The 22,999-nt window shown below is 39.0% G+C and overlaps 1 protein-coding gene across 1 annotated transcript in view; it reads right to left on the bottom strand.

The window, feature by feature from the left end:
* LOC149539209 (DNA polymerase epsilon catalytic subunit A-like) overlaps nt 1–22,999 on the bottom strand; it is a 106,859-nt gene that overhangs the window by 55,702 nt on the left and 28,158 nt on the right. Inside the window, exons 8-13 of the mRNA XM_089800543.1 lie at nt 17,456–17,542; nt 17,236–17,370; nt 3,599–3,721; nt 2,041–2,124; nt 1,681–1,845; nt 1,038–1,214 (exon numbers count right to left, since the gene is read on the bottom strand). Coding sequence (XP_089656669.1) covers nt 1,038–1,214; nt 1,681–1,845; nt 2,041–2,124; nt 3,599–3,721; nt 17,236–17,370; nt 17,456–17,542 — 771 coding nt within the window. The remainder of the gene's footprint in view (nt 1–1,037; nt 1,215–1,680; nt 1,846–2,040; nt 2,125–3,598; nt 3,722–17,235; nt 17,371–17,455; nt 17,543–22,999) is intronic.

The raw sequence follows: 22,999 nt of genomic DNA, 5'->3' as shown, positions 1-22,999 counted from the left end.
CGCAATATCAAGCTCACCACTCTCTCCTATCATGAGCTCCTTTCAAAGAGTGTGATTACATTGTGAATTCCCCCTCCACTTTCAAAGAGGTTACGTACATCATGAATTAATTTATATTGAATTAACATAGTTGCTAAGAGATATATAAAATTCAAACTACGCATGTCACAACAGCTTCTGGTTAACCAATTGTGGACATGCACTGTCCATAGTTTATATGGCTGTCTGGCACTGAAGATGACAAAAGCTAACAATGGCTAACATTGTCTGTTCCCAAACACATACACCTTGGCATCAAGTGTACAAACATGCTCATTGAAATAGTGATCCCCGCTGCCAATCTAGCAAAAACCACATGACTTAGAGAGAAAGACATTGAAGGTAACAAACAAATCATAGCATCCTCGTGTCTCGAAACTTCTATTAGAAGTATTTTTATTTATTCAATCTAAGTTGCCAGTTCAGATTTGGGTTTGAGATTGGGGTTGGAAATTTGTTCAAGATTTTTTTGGGGTGGGTTTGAATTCATTTTGGCTTCATCCATACAAAAACATATATATGTATGTATGTATGTATGTATGTATGAATGCAGCAAAAAATAAGTTCATACACCACTATGCTAATAATAAAGCAACATAGAAATTTACACCACCATATATATGTGTGTGTGAGTGTGTGTGTGTGTGTGTTTTAGTCCACATAGCATATGTTTTCTCTTTGTAGCCTTTTTTGTGGTCTATTTTAGGGTTGGAGGATTGGATTGACAAAGATAGACCAAAAAAAAACTTTAAAAGAGTAAAAAAAATTCCATTTTTTTGGTAAAATTCAGCCTGGGTCCTGCTGCAGATTTGGCAATTCGCCATAGAAACTGCAAAATTTGTCGGGTTCGTCTAACAGAATTTGGACAGACTTTAGCAAAAAAATAATGATAAGGACCAGACTTTGGGCTTGCCAAGGAAGAATTTGGTAACATAGTATTCAACGAAAATTTCCTGTAAAACATATTCTTTCAAAAGAAATTTTGACCAGAAAGGCACCTGATAAGCTGAAGGTTCAAGACGAAATTTTGTAGGAAGATCAGAGCGGAAGACCCCACTTTCAAGACATTCAACATGGCCTCCAATATATGTTTCACTCTCAAGTAGATGCCCATTGTAAAACTTTTCTGGTTCAGATTGATGCTTGTTGGGACAAATGATGTTTGCCTTGAATGCCTGCAAAGGTTCACACATTAATAACCAACAATAATATCATCAAAACCCTATATTACGATCACCAAAGCACAAATAACCATGTTTAAGCCTCAAAGCACCTTTCAAAAAACCTGTGAACAAAAAGCATGAAATCACTAAAGAAAATAAATAGATTTTTCTGGAATGAAAATCCAGGACTTGAAGAAAGCATTTAAGCATTATAACACTTAAAAAGATCTAGCTTGGATTTAACCAATGTTGTACCAAAACAGCAGGGAACAACCAGGAATGTACTTATTTCAATAGCCGTTTCATTTACAAAAAATCTTTAAAAGTATACATTATTGAATTTCAGTTTTCTAAATGTGTGAATATTCCAAAACCTTGATAGATTTAAGTGATCCCTAAATTAGATTAGATTTAAGTAATCCCTAAATTAGATTGGAACAATTTATAAAAGATTTCAAGCCATTGAAAGATTAGTCACCTGAACCATAAGCAACATTTCACAAAGAGTTCCACTGCCTTTGCGTAAAACTTCATCAGGAGGCATAGGGATTATTGTTGCTAAAGAAAAGATAAAAGGGTGTACATATGTCATGTAAAGGTAATATGTTGCAACTGCATCAGATACTGAATAGGAAGCCATTGTCTGCACAAAATAAGCATCAAAAGAACATATCATGGCACTCAGAAACGGAGAGCAATAAAAACAGTACACTGACAAATAAATTAAACAAGCAATGTAAATAGCAATGCAATATTATCTTTTACTCCTACTGGTGAAAAACAAAATGAGTGAATCAAGAAATCGGCATGAATATTCAAGCGTATCATTATGACTGACCTGTGGCTCTTCCATTGCAAAGCGGACCATATCCTCAGGATTTACTTCCAATGGATCATAACCTAACTTTGCTTTTGTAACAGCCTGCATTACAATGCAAAGAAAGAAAAAAAAAGGCAGAAACTTTATTAACAACCATGAATGACCAGGAATAAGTCAACAGGCTGGAACGTACATCAGATGTAATATAACAAACTAGGAAAACTTATCCTAGACTCAAAATAAAATACAACAATTCAAGAAAAGCAAGCAAAACAAATAAATACCCAACAAAAGCAAGAAAAGAGTCACAAGGGCAATTATCTGAAATGTTAAGCACTGATAAACATAATACTTGCATATTTCTGATTCGTTGTCTACAGCTTAAAACAGGAATACATCTACTAAACATAATACAAATCACTCAACAAATTTGAATGTGGTAGAAGAGTGATCAACAGAACAGTGAATCGAGTCTATAGGTTTGTGGTATTGATGGCACTTGCTGGTTTGAGAAGAGACTCAAAAGGAAGCCTGGTTGGGGATGCATTTCAACAGCAAGCAAGAGCAAAGACATGATTCAGGCATCACTTTAATGCAAAGACTGGCAGCGAATAACTTGCAAACATATGCTTATTTTATAAACTTCAATGAAATCTATTTTCTCCTGATCAGATCAAAAGACTGCAAGAGATCACTCAAGGCATTCACATCATGATCTTAGCCAAAATTAGGAAGTCGTTGTAATCAAATTACTTTCTTTCAATATAATGGGAGGAATCTCCTTTGACAACAATTCACCAAGAACAAAAAACTCAAAACATGTGGAAAGTTTTTCATTGTGCTGAGGAAAGCTGGTAGGCACAATACAGGACAAAACCAGATTAAAGTATTAAACATATACCCACCATTTTAATCTCAAACAAGACATCCACTGAATAGTTATCCTATCTTAAAACAAAATCAGGATTCATGAAACTACCAATTTAAAAGGTATCATCGTGCATTCTATCCGTTAAGCAAAGTGCAACTTGAGATAAAATTGTTTGAACAAGTAACCTTCCAGAACATGTGTAAAATGAAACGTACACTTTCTGCCAAGTTTGGATCGGGGATGTTCTACTTCTAGATGAAGAGGTTCTGCAAGTTTAAAATAAAACTGCAGCTCCAAAATCAATGACAATTTTTCTGTTTATAGTGTTACTACTACCACAAACATAGGAAAGATACATAAAAATATGCCCACTATTTAAAAACATCAAGACAGTAAGACATGACATCTTGAAGAGAAAAGAAAAGGAGGTTCACAGAAATAAAATTACAATTAACAAAAAAGAAATCATTTTGGCATATATATGAAAAAGGAAAACTCGCACAGTTTAAGCCAAGGATAAATTCCATTTTAATTTCAGGCTGGGCATAAAATGCATTCAGCAAGCACAAATGATTAAATAATATCTGGAGCAAGTCTTGATCTATTTCTATAAATTTAAACTCCTTCCAAACATAATATAGAAACTCTAACAAAAAGCTATTTAACTATTAGAAGTTACAGTGTTTTGATAGACAGAACTAGCACCTTCAAGCCCTGGCTACCTTGTGGTAGATAACTGTCACGCTTGACCCAAGCAAAACAATCTAGGTGGCATGCAAATTTAGCACGGCATTCACCTTGAATTTTATCACAACGGAAGCCAATTTCCTGCAGTCAACCAACAGTAATATCAGAATGATACAGTATCTTCACATAATGCAAACAACTTTAGAATTACGATTTACTGGAGATGAAAACTTAAAAGCAGCCAAACACAAATTAACAAATCACTTTGATACGGTCCAGGTGAGGAATTGCAAAACCTTCTCTTATTTGAAAACATAAATTAAACTTGAATTTTAAACTATATTAGTGTTCATGAATAAGGGGACTAGGTAAACAGGATTAGAGTGCCAGTCTCAAATAACAATCAATTGGAAATGATATAGGAAGAGTTATTCCTAGAGCAAGAGAATAAAATAAATGAAAAGAAAGAAATATAAATATAAAATTTAAGTTTTAATTTTAACCTTAATTCTATCCAAACATAGTAAAAGTTAATTCTAAAGCACGCACAAGTCCTAGCTAAAAATATTTTTTGTAAAATGGACTTAATTAATTGGATCGTGAGACTGAAGCCTAGGAAGCATCAATGCATTCAGACCCGGACAATTGAGGAAAGATAAGAGTAAAATGTTCTAGCCATAATTGCAAAACTTGTTTAGTACTCACAAGCCAGATTGCTAGGCAAGTTGTTATAAAATTCATGGTGATTCTTCCCTATAAAATTGATGAAGTTGTTTACCGTACTGGTAAAGAAATCAACACATACAGACAATGGAACAGAATAGCAGAATTATATTCGCATATGCCAAACCTACATTATGCTTCATAATATCAGTAATAGTAGATGATTAATTTACAATGATCCCAGATGGGATATAAATACTATCCGCCGAACCTTCCCAAAGGAGTCCGTCGGCCACAAACATTATATCCACTACAAACTATTTACCCGTCGGCTACAAAAACACCGTCGGGACCATCCAGTCGGTTGACACCATCCCCCCCAAAAAGAAAAGTCGTCTCCGGACGACAATCACAAAATATCTGAAACAAATTAACAAACAAAATACATTAACGGACTAATTACAACCAAATAAATCTGCTTCTAACACATCACTGTCACTTTGTCCTGTGCTTGTAGCCTCTGCTAACACAACACTCTGCCTCCTCAATGAAGCTGACCTTGATAGCCACTTGTGTTGCTTTCTCTGTTTCCAATTCCTCGGTAAGTATCACAACACTGCCTCCAACTGGATGATTAGCTCCTCTCGAGCTCTCTACGCATCCACCAAGACAGCCTCTCGACCAACACCTACTCCCAGTGCCTCTGGTACACAGAAAGTCCATGCCTGCAGGAACTTCAACTGTTCTCAACTGGTCAGACTCCTACGACTGATATCCGCAACGACTGGGGGTCCAAGGGGCAACACCCCTGGCGGGGTCGAGAGGCAACGCCCCCGCGGGGTCCTGGGGCAGCGCCCCAGGTGCGCTCCCTGTCGCAGTACAAGGTGGGGGCGAGTGGCCTCACCGCCAAGACCAAATTAGCACTTTGAAACCCACACAAAATTGCACGGAACACACCATTTCTGCCATTTTCTGCCGATTCTACACTCTTTCTGGCAACCACTGATGCTTCCCCTTCCCTTTGGCATCATCTGTAACTCATTCTGAACAATTTGACTCTGTCGTCATTTTTATTTTTTTCTTTATTTTTAAGCAACCCCTCCTGCTTCTGTTTGTCTGTTGCTGTTCCAACTCTCTACAAGTTCCTCCTTCCATCGCTTTTGTTTTCCTCGGCCATGTTCTGTGCGAAACACCGACAATACCTCTAAGGCTTAATCTTTCTTTTTCTCCCACAGAAGCTTACAACAACTGAAATTGTGAACATTCACCCATCCGCAGACTTGAAAGAGGTCTTCGCAAGGCACGTGAATACCAAGCGGGAAGAGGACCTCTAGACAGGCTGCCGCGGAGAACCTCCGAACAAGTGCCCACGGAGCACCTCCGGACAGGTGCCCGCAGGACACCTCCTGCGAACCTCTGGACAAGTGCCCGCGGAGCACCTCCGGACAGGTGCCCACGGGACACCTCCCGCAGACCTCTGGACAGGTGCCCGCGAAGCACCTCCGGACAGGTGCTTGCGAAACACCTCCCGCGGACCCCCGAACAGGTGCCCGCAAAACACTTCCCGCAGACCTCCGGACAGGTGCCTGCGGGACACCTCCCGTCGACCTCCGAACAAGTGCCCGCGAAGCACCTCCCAGAGAGGTTTTTTTTTTTTTTTGGTACTTTTTTTTTTCTTTTTTCTTTTTTTTTTGTTTTTCGTTTTTTGTTTTTTTTCTTTTCTTTTTTTTTAATTTTTGACAAAAATAAAATAAAATAGAAAGACAGCACCTCAATTTTGCCTCCAGGCGTCGCCATTCTGCAACGACGATGGAGTCAACTAGCCATTCTGTGATAGCGACAGAGTCTTCCTGGCACCATATATTTGCAATTTAAATCCGTTCACTACCTGAGGCACCTCTTGCTCGTCCAATGTCTCCAATTTTATCACCTGATTGTTGCCGACCTCCCAAGTCTAATATGGTCCAACCCATCTTGCCTTAAACCTTTCCTGTTTGATTTCATCTCGACCGTCGTACTTGAGTACCAACTGCCCCGGCTGAAACCTACTGAGTTTGTCATGCCACGCCTTATGTCTGTTTTGTGTTACCTTCGTCGCCCACTATGCCTGCGGTCGTCATGCATCTAGCTTATTTCCTTGCTGTCGGTACCCTTCAAGTAATTTTATGGTGCGATGCGCTCTTTTCCTCCTGTGCGGTCCGTTCACCGTGTACCGAATAGTGGGAACTTTCTTTTTTCTAGGTCTCTATTGTATGTCCTTCCCTTCTTCAGTTGTAACCTCCTTTGCGTCATTTGCTTCTCTGTATTTTTCCGGACACTCATTTTCCTCTTTTTTCTCACCTTTGTCGACCCTTAGCATATTACAACTTGGAAAGAGTTCGTAGTCTTCTATTTGCCAATGGTAAAGGCCATTCACCGAGTCTAGGTCGTCGTCATTCGATCCTCCGTCTAGTCTCAATATTCTTTCTTCGTTTGGTTCCATTCTCTTCTTTCCTTCATCATCACTTTCGTCGTCACTTTCTGAATCTGACGATGTTGTCTCCTCGCCGACCATTTGTGTGTGCAGGTCAATTGTGAATCTTTTGCCTCTGCCCTCCATTGATAGGGTATTTCGTTTCCAATCATGTTTTACTTTTGCTTCCACCAACCAATCCCGTCCCAGAATAGCATCATATCCTTTTCTTTTCAATGGAATGACTACGAAATCCAATAAAAATGGTTGCGTACCAATGGTTACCAATTGCACTTTCAAGATTCTCAACGATTTGATTCCATGCTGGTCTGCCGTCAACAACTGGAATGTAGGTGGCCAAAGCGTCGGCTTTCCCAACTTCTTCCAAGTATCCTCCGGCAACACATTCACGCCGGACCCTCCGTCAAAAATTGTCTCTGTCAGAACATTTTCCAAAATCCCCATCTCGACGACCGTCGGATGCCGTCTGGAGGTGAGTGCCAGCAGCATTGGGTCTATTGTCATCACTTCGCTACTGTCCCTTCCTGTGTCCTCCGTTGCTTTTGAAAACGATGTATGATTCAAAATGGTCGTTCGTAACTGGGGCATTGTGAGAAGGAGGTCACTTATCTTGACTGATATCTCCGTTTGTAAGATCTGTCGTACAATGTTTTGTTTTGCGAAATTCCTTGCCAAGGTGTCGGTGATGTCCTTCAACTGAGATGTCCCCGCTGACGATGCCTTTGCAATTTCCACCTGCACTTCCCCCAATTTTCTCTTTTCCTCCGCTTGCCTCCGTGTAATTGCCAGAACCTCCTCTGCATCCGTGCCGACAGTGATCAAGTTTACTCCAGACTTTGAACACTTGGAATCTTCGTGATCGCCGAATCTGCACCATCTGCATAATAATTTCGATGTGTTTACCGCTGTACAACCCCGCACAAAATGACCCCACAAATTACATGCTCGACATTGAACAATCGGCTGTCCGTTTGCATCATATTGAGTTCAACTTCGGCTCCCATTATTATTGTTATTATTTGTATTGTTGTTATTTTGCCCTCTGTTATTATTCCTGTACCCTCTGGATGTGGCACCTGCGCTATTCGTATTTCCGCTACTTCCCGACGAGGAAGCCTCTTATGTGAGAAGCACCTGTGGAGATCCTCTTGTCTTCATGTTAAAGGGGCACTCTTTTGTGGAATGGCCCATGATCTGACAAATGTCACAAAATTGGTTCTTTGGACACGATCCTTTAGTATGACCGTCGATCTTACACTCCGTGCGTCATAGTTCACTGCCTTTTGGCTCCTTCTGCATGTTTTTAAACTCTTTCATCATGCGAACCATATCCTTCTGTAGGGCACGAACCTTCTTGTTGTTGCCTTCGTCGTCGCTACTATCATCTCCGGCAGGCTCGTCGTCATCAGAATCAGAGGAGCTAGTCTTCTTCTTCTTTGTCTTCTATTCACTTTCAAGGTCTAGTGCTATGTTATACGCGTCCACATATGACGACGGTGGCACAATTTTCATTTTCCTCTGCAATTTCGAGTGTAGGCCGTCCACAAACCATCTTTTCTGCAATTCGTCCGCCGGCTTGCTTTCCATTTTGTTTATTAAGTCTTTTAATCTCATGGCATAGACTCGGACAGTTTCGTGCTTCCCCTGTTTGGTATTGAAAATCTCTGCTACGATTTCATTATCATCCCGCAAGAGTTTAAATTTCGCCAAGAACTCCTTTTAATGTTATCCTGGCTATTTAGCTTTTGTGGATCTGTATCAGTGAACCAATCAATCGCCACACCCCGTAGGGTTGCCGAAAATTGCCTGACCCATTCGTTGGCATCTGTGATTCCATTTGCCTGCCAAATCATCTCACATGTCTTACAATCTCAGATGGGGTCGGCTGTACCATCGCCCTCAAACTTCGGCAGCTTTTCTTTGGGTCCCGCCATCACAACTGAATTTGGTAGAGAAGCATTACTAGGTCCTGCAACACTGGCGCTGTTGTAATGTCCCCTTTCTAGCATTCATAGCATGATGTTGTCGTTAGCCTATTTCCCCACAGTCCCGTAGGCTAACTAGGACATTAAAGAGGCTTAGAGGCCATTTGGCCTAGACAGTTTCGGTCGCAGGTCTTTCTGAGGGGTTTTGAGGCAACTTTGGGCATACTTACTATTTATAGTAAGTCATCTTGGACATGGCCGGACATTCAGTCACAGTGGTATGTCGATGGTAATTGTTTAAAATCGACAGGAAGACTTATTTATCATTGATAAGATTTGTTATGCATTGATAAAGCCATTTTATAAAGTTAAATTTAAATATTTAACTTTATTAATGCATAGACTATAGTTTGTGGGAAATATTTAAATTAAAAGAGTTCCCTTTATTTTTATAACACATTGGAGACATAAGGTACATAAAGGGAGTTATGTTTTATCCCACATTGAGAAAACGAAGGATTGAGCTTTTGTGAGAACACTATAAAAGAAATGGAAGAGCTTTTTTTTTGTATGCTTGGATGAAGATTAATGTTATGTTGCTGGATATCTGATTATCGGGCTTGGAGGACGGAATCCCTCTTTGCTAGCATTCTCTTCGCTGTTGAAAGACACAGTCAGGAGGATCAAGGGTGTTTTCACTTCAAGAAACACACTGGGTTTCATTTGGGGTGTTTGCATAAAGAAATTTGCAAGGGTTTGAAGTGCAGATCTGAAGTTAGTTATTGCTATAGTGCCGCATGAACAGTATTTTGCTACAGTCGGCATGAACAGTAGTTTGCTACAGTACGGCGTGAACAGTGTTGGTATCAAGTTTACTTGTTTTTCCGGCTGATTAGAAGTTTGGAGGGCTGGCCGACTACGTCTGCAAAATACTACGGCAACTAATTTCAGGTTTCTTCTGTCAAATTTTGATATTTTGCATAATAATTGTTGAATACAAGTCTGAATAGTTGTTGCAACCTTTAAGGCAGTTGTAAGTGCACATCTACATTTAAAAATCACCCTTTATTAGCAGATTGAAAGAGTTTCCAAATTTTTCATATACTATTGAATGTGTGCCAAGTGTTTGTGAAAATGTTATGATGTGTATTATGCATTTTAATGTCACTTCATAGTTGTTCGTAAATCTACTCATTGGAAAGCAATTTATTGAGGAAATCAGCTTTATGAGTTTGCATACAAAGCGTTTGACGATATTCCTTAAGTTAAATTTCTGCAAGTCAAAGTTCAAATCAGGGGAGGATATTACAGTGGTATCAAAGCTATAAGTCCTGCCATCCTGTGGAGATCTTATAGGAAATTTGGAACTGGCGGATAGAGGGGAAAGTGTTTGATGAAATGTCAAAACACTAAAATCAGAGCATTTATGTTTGAGCATGCGACAGGGGCCTTATAATTTCCGCAATACCAGAGCAAGACAAAGTAGGAGTTCAGACCTGCAAAGCAAACAGTCTAGTTCATCCGTACAGGGGGGTATAGAATCCAGTCATACAGACACAGCGGAGGTATTCTTTGATCAAGACAGCAATATGGGTGACCGAGATGACAGGAATACAAGATTAGGTGGAGGCGTGAATGCCGGTCCAGAGCCTGGAGAGGAAAGATTCTTACAGTTATTAGAGACCTTGGTACAGGGTCAGCGAGTAGCAGAACAAAGGGCACAGGAACAAAATCAGAGATTGGATCTTATGATGCATATGATGGCTCGTCAAATGGGGTTGAATGCTAACATGGGTGGAGGAAATAATCAGAATGGTAACAATCAGAATGGAAATGATCAGGATGGGACACATAATGGAGATGAACAAGTTGGGAACAATTTCGGTCATGCACCCCAGCAAGCTAGGACAGTGAGTTCAAGGCCCATGATTCCTACATTTCCTCCTAGAGCTCCAGAGCAGCTCGTACCAGAGCCCCAGATTACTAATATACAGGACCAGTTGAGGAGAGATTGAGAAGCCGAAGGGCCAGATTTTACTGCTGCAATTACCTTTAGGGAGTATATGGATGTGCGGATGAAACATATGCCACGTGGACATGACAGGAACCAGAGCTATGAGCTACAGAAGAAAGTAGGGAGACTTGAGTTATCATATTATGATGGCTCAAGAAAGTCTACAGCAAGAGCTTGGGTTCAAAAGCTTGACACATACTTTCAATTGAACCCTATGCCCGAGGAAGAAGCTATTAAGTATGCAACAATTCATCTGGATGGGTTAGCACACGAGTGGTGGCATCATGGTATGGTCACTATGGGGCATGCACACATTACCTCATATGTGGAGTTTACAGAGGCTGATTGAACGTTTTGATAGGAAGGATCCAGAACTCCATTTCAAGGAGTTAGCTCAGCTTAAACAGTGGGGATCATTGGAAACATACATTTCAGAGTTTCAGAAACTTGCAGTGTTAGTAACAGATGTATCTGAACGGAGGATACTAGTTCTATTTATGGATGGGTTAGCTGATCCGTTGAGAGGGTGGATTAAAGCTCTCAACCCTCCCACTTTGCAGGAAGCCATTAAGAAAGCTCGTGACATGGATTCCTCTTCATCTTCAAAAAATAAATTCCAGGCAAAGAGTTTCCCTTCAAGGAAAGATAAGGACAAGAAACCTTTTCATAAAGAGGTTCAGCCAACTAAGGAGGAAAGTAAGAGGTTGGACAATGAGACACTTAATGATCTCAAGAAGAAGAAGCTTTGTTTTCATTGCAGAGAGCCTTGGGATTTGTCACATAAGTGTCCATTGAAAGCAAAAGCTAAGCAGATGGAGTACTTTTCAGCCGAAGAGTCAGTAGATGGAGATTCAGAGCAGTCATCCGAATCAGATGGAGATGATGATAGTTCTTCACAGGAGGAAGCATGCAGTGATAGCACGATAGCTCAGTTGTCAAGTATACAGGAGGCCGTCACTTTCAGAGTTAGGGGAACCTTGGATGGACAGAGAGTTGTGGCACTCATTGATACAGGGGCGACACATAACTTCATTGATGAGAAGTTTGTGACACGCAGAGGGCTACATACAGAGGAGCATAGGGGATTTAAGGTGATGGTTGCCGATGGCTTCAAAATTGAATGTACCAAGAAAATCTCCAACTTGCAGCTTCGTTTGGGAGATTATGACATGACAGGAGATTTCTTTGTGGTCAACATTGGTGATCAGGATATGGTGCTTGGGATGAACTGGATGAAGTCTCTGGTAGAGTTTACATTTAACCTTGAGAAAACGGAAATGAGGTTTGAGGCAAATGGTAAGAAGATAGTGCTCAGAGGTTTGTCAGAAGGGAGACTTCGAGTGGTGTGACTCAAGCAGATGCAGAGTTTCTTTAGACATGATCAGGTGCAGTGGGCAGCAGAGTTTAGAGTAATGCCTGAGATGACAGAGCAGCATAAACTAGAGTATCCACCTGATGTACAAAAAATAATAACCAAACATACTAAGGTGTTTGGTGAGATACCTCCAGGGAGACCCCCAGATAGGGGAATCGAGCATGTTATTGAATTAGAGGAAGGGGCTAAGCCAGTTATCATCACACCTTACCGCCATCCGAAGAGATATAAGGATGAAATAGAAAAGGCAATTAAGGAGTTGATTGACATGGGGCACATACAGCCAAGCAAAAGTCCTTTCGCTTCGTCAGTAGTATTGGTGAAGAAGAAGGACGGTACAATGAGGATGTGCATTGATTATAGGAAGCTAAACAAGAAGACAATCAAGAACCGATACCCTATCCCGCGCATCGATGAGCTTATTGATGAATTGCATGGTGCATGCTACTTCTCCAAGATTGATTTGAGATTCGGCTACTATCAGATACGGGTTAGAGAGGTGGATGTGGAGAAGACAGCTTTTAGATGCCACTATGGACATTTTGAGTTCTTAGTCATGCCCTTTGGGTTGACAAATGCCCCTGCCACTTTCCAGTCCTGTATGAATAGAGTGTTCAGAAATCAGTTGAGGAAGTTTGTGTTGATATTTTTTGATGATATACTGATATACAGCCGTACTTGGGAGGAACATTTGAAGCATATTGATACAGTGCTCAGTATTCTAGAGAGGGAGTCATTATATGCCAAGATGAGTAAATGTGAGTTTGGGATGACAGAGTTGCTCTATCTAGGGCATATTATTAGTGCAGGAAGTGTTCGGGTTGATCCAGACAAGATCAAGGCCATTCTGGATTGGCCACCACCGAGGAACACTTCACAACTCAAGGGATTTCTCGGGCTTTGTGGGTTCTACCGCAGATTTGTGAAGGGATTTTCACAGATAGCAGCACCACTTACAGATTTGACACGGAAAGATAGTTTCAAGTGGTCAGAGAGGGCTCAGGATTATTTTGACAGGTTTAAGGAGCTGATGAGTACATGTCCTGTTTTAGCCATTCCAGATTTCACCGGGCCTTTTGAGCTGCAGTGTGATGCCTCGGGAGAGGGCATAGGAGCTGTTCTCATGCAAGACAAACATTCCATCGCATATGAGAGTAGAAAATTACGAGGTGTGGAGAGAACCTACAGCATCTACGACAAAGAGATGCTAGCAATCATGCACGCGCTAGCTAAGTTCAGGCAGTACTTAGTGGGAAGCCGATTCACAGTAAAAATGGATCATAATAGCTTGAAACATTTCCTTGGACAGAAGGACCTTAATGACAGGCAACAGAAATGGGTGAGTAAATTACAGGCCTATGATTTCGACATAGCCTATGTCAAAGGGAAGAAAAATATTGTTGCAGATGCTTTATCTAGAAGGCCTCATTTGCTTGTTGTTGGGATAGTCATGGATGATTGGAGAGAGATGATCTTGGCAGAATATGCTAAGGATAGTTGGGCATCTAGCATTATTGAGGGAGCTATTCAAGATAGTCGATACACTGTCGTAAATGATCTGATCATCTACAAGGAAAGGATTTATTTAGTACTTGGGTCTGCTATGAAGCAGAAGATTTTGAGGGCATTTCATGATTCACCAATGGCAGGACATCCCAGATTCTTTAAGACATATCGGCAGGTGAGAGAGCGCTTCACTTGGAAAGGACTCAAATCAGAGGTGCTTCAGTTTGTTAGGGAATGCCCTGTGTGTCAACAAAACAAACAGGAACATTCTTTTCCGGGTGGTTTACTACAGCCCCTACCCATACCAGAGAAGAAGTGGGATAGCATTTACATGGATTTTATCACAAGCCTCCCCAAGGCACAGGGTTGGGATTGTATCTTTGTTGTGGTAGACAGATTGACGAAATTTGCACATTTCTTTGCAATTTCGTCTACATATTCAGCAGCACAAACAGCAGAACTATTTTTTCGAGAGGTATTCAGACTACATGGGATACCACGGAGCATAGTCAGTGACAGAGACAGCAGATTTATGAGCCACTTTTGGCAGGAGTTGTTCAGGTTATGTGGAACAAAGCTCACTCTGAGTACCAGCTACCACCCCCAAACTGATGGGCAGACAGAGATAGTGAACAAATGGGTTGAGGGGTACCTTCGAAACTACATTGCAGGAGAGCAAAAGGCTTGGGTGAAGTGGCTACATCTAGGGGAGTACTGTTATAATACCTCTTTCCATATGTCAATTCAAATGTCCCATGTTATGGCACTGTAGGCTAACTAGGACATTAAAGGGGCTTAGAGGCCATTTGACCTAGACAGTTTCAGTTGCAGGTCTTTCTGAGGGGTTTTGAGGCAACTTTGGGCATACTTACTATTTATAGTAAGTCATCTTGGACATGGCCGGACATTCAGTCACAGTGGTATGTCGATGGTAATTGTTTAAAATTGACAGGAAGACTTATTTATCATTGATAAGATTTGTTATGCATTGATAAAGCCATTTTATAAAGTTAAATTTAAATATTTAACTTTATTAATGCATAGATTATAGTTTGTGGGAAATATTTAAATTAAAAGAGTTCCCTTTATTTTTATAACACATTGGAGACATAAGGTACATAAAGGGAGTTATGTTTTATCCCACATTGAGAAAACGAAGGATTGAGCTCTTGTGAGAACACTATAAAAGAAATGGAAGAGCTTTTTTTTTGTATGCTTGGATGAAGATTAATGTTATGTTGTTGGATATCTGATTATCGGGCTTGGAGGACGGAATCCCTCTTTGCTAGCATTCTCTTCGCTGTTGAAAGACACAGTCAGGAGGATCAAGGGTGTTTTCACTTCAGGAAACACACTGGGTTTCATTTGGGGTGTTTGCATAAAGAAATTTACAAGGGTTTGAAGTGCAGATCTGAAGTTAGTTATTGCTATAGTGCCGCATGAACAGTATTTTGCTACAGTCGGCATGAACAGTAGTTTGCTACAGTACGACGTGAACAATGTTGGTATCAAGTTTACTTGTTTTTCCGGCTGATTAAAAGTTTGGAGGGCTAGCCGACTACATCTGCAAAATACTACGGCAACTAATTCCAGGTTTCTTCTGTCAAATTTTGATATTTTGCATAATAATTGTTGAATACAAGTCTGAATAGTTGTTGCAGCCTTTAAGGCAGCTGTAAGTGCACATCTACATTTAAAAATCACCCTTTATTAGCAGATTGAAAGAGTTTCCAAATTTTTCATATACTATTGAATGTGTGCCAAGTGTTTGTGAAAATGTTATGATGTGTATTATGCATTTTAATGTCACTTCATAGTTATTCGTAAATCTACTCATTGGAAAGCAATTTATTGAGGAAATCAGCTTTATGAGTTTGCATACAAAGTGTTTGACAATATTCCTTAAGTTAAATTTCTGCAAGTCAAAGTTCAAATCAAGGGAAGATATTACAGCTGTTTACTCCAACACTGAAGGTCTGCACTCCCGCACCGATGGTCTGCACTCCCACACGGGCGATCTGAACTCCTACACCGAAGGTCTGCACTCCCACACCAGAGGTCTCAACAGTTGCGAACCTCAGTGAAGAAGAAGGATGTTCTGAAGATGTCTCCTGTGGAAGTGTATCCCAGATGAAGAGTTCACTCCACGCTCGTACTCCCTCGACACTCCGAGCCGTGCGAGTCAATGCTCTTCCGTCTGAATTCTCTTCCCTCGGCGAACACAATTTCAAGAACGCCTCCTGTGCTTCTTCCACCAAATCCACCCGCTGTCAAGTCTCCTCCAGCAATTCCTCCGCGCTTCGATTTCCGTCAGCAATCTTCTGGAATCTCCTCCGATGCTCTGCTTGCTATGCCAGAATTAAATTAGCTTGAGTTCCGCAAATCTCATCTTTATCCTTCACCGTGTTCTTATTTTTATTCAACCGATTCGGCATTTAATTTCCATCCGACTGCCTGCGTACCAAGTCCATCGAGCAACGGCGCCAAAAGTTTACCGTACTGGTAAAGAAATCAACACATACAAACAATGGAACAGAATAGCAAAATTATATTCACATATGCCAGACCTACATTATGCTTCATAATATCAGTAATAGTAGATGATTAATTTACAATGATCTCAGACGGGATATAAATACTATCCGCCGAACCTCCCCGAAGGAGTCCGTTGGCCACAAACATTATATCCGCTACAAACTATTTACCCGTCGGCTACAAAAACACCGCCGGGACCATCCAGTCGGCTGACAGAGGCAGCAAGGAAAAACACAATTTTTGTGCTAATACTTGTCCAAATCCACATTAAGACCTTTTTCTATCTACAGTTTTTAAGAAAAACACTATTTTTCACTTCATTTCCACACAATTGGCAACTTAGTATAATTAATCTTTCATTTTTTACTTTATTTATTAATTTGAGTTATCTTGGCCATGCATTTCATATTTTATATTTTGGTATGTCAGCAACAAAGGGTTTTTTATCACCAAAACTACGAACAATATTTTGTCACATGCTTGTCCTAAGGTCAAATGGGATAAGTATGAGTCATAAATGATCTCAGACACATGACAGAGCCATCAGTTCAAATCACCAAGAGACATGTTAAGTGCTAAAATCATTAACATATTGCAACCAACTCTGGTCCCTGGTGCAGCATATCCAATTGGACACACCCATGTACAAATCCTAGGTGACTTTAATGTACAATATCCACCACCATCCAATCTAAACTAAACATAACCTAGCAAGGGCATTCATCAATAAAGAGACAAAACTAATATATAAAGCGAGAGTGCAGAGCACTTTAAATGCATAGCATCATGAAAGAAACATTCTAGTCATATGCCTTCTATCTGAGAAATACACACTTATGTCAGGGTGAAAATCAGCCTTCTGTGCTAGATATAATGCCCAGAGAAGTGCTAGATATAATGCCCAGAGAACACAATCAAAATGTATTACTTATCAGAAAAGACAAAATAAAATAACAGTTTGATTCAATATAATTAAGACAGGATCAGAATAAATTACTTAAGGCATCTGGAACAAGTACTCTGTACATTAAGACTTTAAAAGGCAACGCAGATTCATTGAACCATCATGAATTGTGAACTTTCACCTGAATAGAAAGTAATTCAAAATCCCCAATAGTTTGCCAATTTAAGCAATTTTCAAACTTGATACGAAAAATCACTTACATCACTCATTCTCATTCCATAATGATTAGCCCGTTGCTCCAGGAAAGGCCAATCAAAAAAATCACCATTGTATGTCACATAAATCCCAGGTTTGACTTCATGCATATGATCAAACCACCGCTTAATAAGCTCTCTCTGCATATATATCAAATTTCAAAGGAATCAAAATAAGTTTCAGAAGCACAGAATTTATGATAGAAAAGGAAATAGCCTAAACTACCTCATTTGGTACATTGGTCACTTTGAAAATCCCTTCGAATTCTGGCTTTGGTGTGTATTCCAAGTCTTCAATGTCCTCCCCAACACACTACAAAAGAAGTGGCATGTTTTAAAAAAGCCAAAGAGGGACTACATTCAATGAATGTACCATCATTCTACAAATATTGAAACACATATTACAAATGCATGAAAGTATAAACCCATTTGAATGTCAAAGAAGGATATACAACATTGTAACTACTAGTTCATCTCTCATGGACTCAACTACAGCCTATATTTAGGACGGTCAAATTTTAACTTATCAATCCCGTGGTCATCAATTATCATAATCCCAAAGTACAATGTAGTTTAATTATGCAATGTCATAATAAATTTGCAAGTAGACATAATGCACAACACAACACAAAGTGAACAACAACTTCAATTAGTTCTAGAATTCCCTATATGGGTTTTGAACCAGGTAAAAACATGAGGGCACATAATGCAAAGTACCATCCATAAAAGATAAGCCACAACATAGACAGCATCCTCAAACAGTTCCTTCAACTTTCTACAAAGCCCTTGAACTCGCTAAAAAAATAAGGCTTGCAACTAAGAGCACAAAACATAATAATCTACAAAAACCTGAGGTTATTGCACCAATATTGCACCAAATTAAAAGATACAGAGAGACAATGAGAAAGTATTAATGTACTCAAGCAAATGCATGATAAACAGTGAACTAATTAGATAAATTTTCTCATTTTTTTAGAATAATTTGTGATTAACAGCCAGAAGCCATATACATCTACTGACGAGCTTAAACCCCCAAAGGGAATACAAGTTCAATCAATCAATTTCCTAGATATGCAGCACACTCTATTTAAGAAAAAAATCATCTAGACCTGAAAATTTACCCAATGAAGCATCACATTAAGAAGTTGAAAAAACAGTTAAGGTGCAAACTTGTGAGTCATTATTTCTAAGGGTTCCCTTGTTACTCCAAATAAAACCAATCTTCTGCACTTCTGAACTCATAATTGCATAAGTCATGTCCTTATAAGAGATACACCTCCTTTTGGTCATTAGGTGCTTGTACTTTCAAATCTCTGATATATTAGTTCAAATGTAGCTCTTTTTAATACTGTAATTAGGATTTCAGTTTCTATTGAAGTAAAGTTTAGGGTCTTACTCTGCAGTGTTCTCATCAAAAATTAGCTCAAACAGGGCCAAAATCCCAATGCTTCGACATCTGATTCGGTGTTGCCACACAATACCTTTAGGATTGTTTTCTGCAACCCAAACTCAAATCCTTGTTTCATTTGGATTCTAACCATGAAAGATACCCTTGCCTAGCACTTTATTCTTTGAAGGATTGTTCTTTGGACCCATTAGATATTGACATTGTTGCCATTTCAAGAATTCTACTCCTCGAGTCTACCACGGCATTGAATGATCAACTTATTCTATTCAAGCATTCCTTAGATGTAACCACTAGTCTTTTACACTTGGATGTCATCAATAGGATTCTCAGAAGATTTTTTTTATCAAACTATCCAAGTCGCTTCTCAACCCCAAGTTGGCTTTCTATGCAAAACATTTATCATGCATTGTGGATAACACCACAATTTAACTTCACTATTTCCAACATCAATGATCACTTCTAATGAAGATTCCCCTTGGCTAGCAAAGGATATGCTTCCACAAGTTACATGTTGAAACAGACCGCCACATCTCATGGGAGAGACATACACAGTTTTTATGCTCCCTCTTAGTAATATGTCTGACCCTTTTTAGTTTTCCCTCACATATATCCTTGCATCAGATCCCCTGAATCACCAAGCTAATAATTTTCTCCAGCTTGATGTAAGCATTGATGTCTTGAAGCAACTATTAAAACTGTCCTCAACCAAGTTTCTGGGATGGGGACAGCCGGATGTGTTTCTGGTACAAGGGTGCTTTTGGCCCCTTTTAAGGGCAAAACTTTTTTTTTAAAAAGGAATTTTCAAGAATTTATATGATAACAATGATCAAGCATTCATCATAGACATTACAGAACCTTTTGTGAGCATGGCATAATTGAATATAAGTTCTATCTTTATATAGACATATACATGCATACATATACATAAATACATACATACATACAAATATATATATATATATATATATATATATATATATATAAGCTTGAGTTCATATTTTTCCAAGAGCCTAATGCATTCAAGACTGCATGCTTTGTTGTCAAACTAATTAACAAAGAGGCATGGTTTAAATTTGATCATAAATAGGATAATTCTGGGTTGTCTCTGTAAATATATTTTTACATTATGAAAATGGCATTTCTTGCCAGCTATGACTTAATCATATTCGAATGGTGCAATGAATATACCATGCCAAGTTTGTCTATGGCATCCTTATACACTAAACAAAGTCCTTGAATGTTGCTTTGACTGTGAATATGTGGAGATTTGCAATAGAGTATATGTATTTTGCAGATTTTGTAACCATAATTCATCATTGGTCTAATACTTGGCTAGTCTTTTAGTTTGATGGCTGTTTGAGGGCAACACCCCCAATGAAATCAACAGGTGTCAGCACCTTGCGGGGACCTAGACCCAATGCCCCCTTTTAGATTGAGGGTTAGCTAACCATTCCCAAAACAAACGAGGGACATTTGGACATCCATTAGTCGTCTTGGGGATGGCGAGCCATCCCTTGACATATCCTACTGCTTCTGACATCCTAGGGACATTGGCTATTTTTGTACAAAAAAGGGAAAGGGGGTAACATTTACTAGCTGTCTCTGAGTCCCTAAACAATTATGTAATGTCCCCTTCAAAGATTGGAATGAATTATCCTATATACTTCGCTAGTGGAAGGGTCATCACCTTTCATAAGAATTGAGTCACCTTTTTTCATTGTTGCCTTTCAGAATTATATATTATTCCCCCAATTATTCTCCTCCATTATACCCCCTTCTCAAGTGAAAACTTTCCCCTTTATATCCTCCAATGTGAAGGATAGACACATCTTTTTTTAACATTTACCACCCTCTAAAAGGGTCGCAAGCTTCATCATTGCTGCCCCTTTGAGAGAATTGCTTCCTTATCTTCTTCTCATTCCTTTCTTCTTACATTTATGCTTACTTAACTCATTTGCTCCATTCTTTCTTCCTTCGTATCTTTCCTTTCAAATGAAGTTCTCTATGTCCCTTTTATATCTCATGATTTAGAGTCACACTTTTTCATCTAGTACCTTTTGACCATGCATTAAATTTTACTAAATTATAATTATTATTTTTTTCTTTTATATTTTTATTTTTTATTTTTTATTAATAAATCATATTTCACCAAGGGGATATTACAATTTCCTGTGGGGGAGGGGATAAAAAGGCAATGTACATGTCCCCACGAAGCACAGCCTAAAAATGGTGACATTTCTTAATAGGACAAATTAGTGAGATGACATGCCTCTTTGTATATTATTATTAACATGCCACATGCAATATCCCAATCTGACGAAAGCAATTATAATTAAAAACCCTCTCCTTCTCTTTGAGGAATGCAAAGCTTTCTTCTAGGATTACACATCCAAACACTTTCAACTTTAGCAGCTTCCTAGGAGAAATCCAAAATCTTAGTTGGACCTTTTGTGAAGATAGAAAACATTTAATTGATTCTCCTAGTTAAGGCCTTAATGTAGAAGTGTGATAGTGTTTTGGTTCCTTTCTTAGTCTCTCATTCAATCCTCATTAGCTCAATGTCCTTGCTACAGTCCTTATCTTGAAATGTCATCTCTATGTGTAGTAGATCCCATGGCTCAAGGTTTAATTGCATTCACTTCATTCCTCTTTTTGTATTCACATTTCTTGAGTATACTATTTTAAGTTAGTATCCATATCTTATTTTAGAGTTTGACCATAGAATTTAGCTTATTATACTTTGTATACGATTCAATTATTTTGGTTATTCATGGATGTGAATAAAAAAGAATCCTTTTTATTTCAATTTTATACCTTCAGTGTCAAGTCAATGATATCTCACAGATAATATTCCTCAAATAAACACTTTATAAAATATCTTATTTATTCCTAAGACTCCAACAACCCATTTTTCCTAAGTTGCTGATTCAAGTTCGAGGACAGATTCGGGTTCAAGTTCAGGTTCATAGGTTTGGGCAAAAAACAAATTTCATTTGGGTTTGTGGGTGGGTTTGTGAGTACGTGTGTGTGTGTGTGTGTGTATGCATTCTATTTACAAAAAAAAAAAGAAAAACATGCATAATTTGTAGTAACCCCTCAAGGAACTAATATGCAAGTGCAATTCTTTTGGTATTATTAGTGCAAATACATGGCAACGAGATGTAACAATGATGCCAAAAAAAATTGATTATGAATTATTACAGCAAAATCATATGCTCTTCAATGATAATAGTGATGCCTGAGAATGGGAATGGATCAAGCATAGACACTATAGCGCGGCATCCTGCATGCGTACTGTAGCAATCAAAATTTATTCTCTTATTTAAGCACAAAATAAAACTCCTAAATTGAAGCTCTCCCAAATACCAAATTCAATGGATATTTCACCACCTCAAATGGTTGCAAAACTAAAGAGTTGACGTTCTCCAATGGCTGGCTAAAATCGGAAAACTTAGTTTCTTCTCCCAACTTGATATCAAATGCAATTCACAAAATCGGATGATAAATAATGAAGCTCTCACCCCTTTTTATACTTTTCCTTGACCCTCAAAAGGAAATAAAATATTTAATAATTGCATTCTCTAGAAGTTTCCCCCTTCCAATAATTAATGCACTTGCTAGAAGCTTCTCTCTTACAATACAATAATTAAATAAAATTAATAATTGCATTCTCTAGAAGTTTCCCCCCTTCCAATAATTAATGCATTCTCCAATTAAATTAATTAAATATAAAGTCACTCTTTTTTTCTTTTTTTTCGACTTTATAAAAAATTAATTTAATCAATTTCTCCTTATTTCTCCACTTAGCCTTCGGAGAATGTAAAGGCTAAGAACTCCAATGATATGCTAAAAAGATGTGAACATTACAATCCGCCCTCCCTGAAATTGCTTGTCCTCAAGCAACTTTAAGTTCGGATGCTAAAAAATCTCCTCATTCTCCCATGTCGCATCCTCAACTGGCAGGTCCTTCCATTTCACCAAATACTCCCTTATAGTGCGCCACCTCAAGTTCCTTTCCCTTAAATCAATGATAGCCTCTGGTACCAATATCAATTTTCCCTCATCATCCAAGGGAGGTAATACTGCAGAAGGCACCACATTCTAACCCAACACCTTTTTGAGGCGTGACACATGAAACACATTGTGCACTCTACTGTCTACGGGAAGCTCCAACTCATAAGCCACCTCACCAACTCGCCTGACAATCCTGAATGGTCCATAATAGTGTGGCTTGAGTTTCTCTACACCACTCTTCTTGAGAGTGGACTGCCTATATGGCTGCAACATGAGGTAGACCATATCATCTACCTCAAAACTATGCTCAATCCTCTTCTAGTTTGCATATTGTTTTTGCTGGTTCTA

The sequence above is a fragment of the Cupressus sempervirens genome, chromosome 9 (assembly GCF_028749045.1).
Source record: "Cupressus sempervirens isolate cs-2001-9-10 chromosome 9, ASM2874904v1, whole genome shotgun sequence".
NCBI lineage: Eukaryota > Viridiplantae > Streptophyta > Pinopsida > Cupressales > Cupressaceae > Cupressus > Cupressus sempervirens.
The sequence above is the reverse complement of the archived record's forward strand: the minus strand, read 5'-3'. Positions and strand labels throughout refer to the sequence as shown.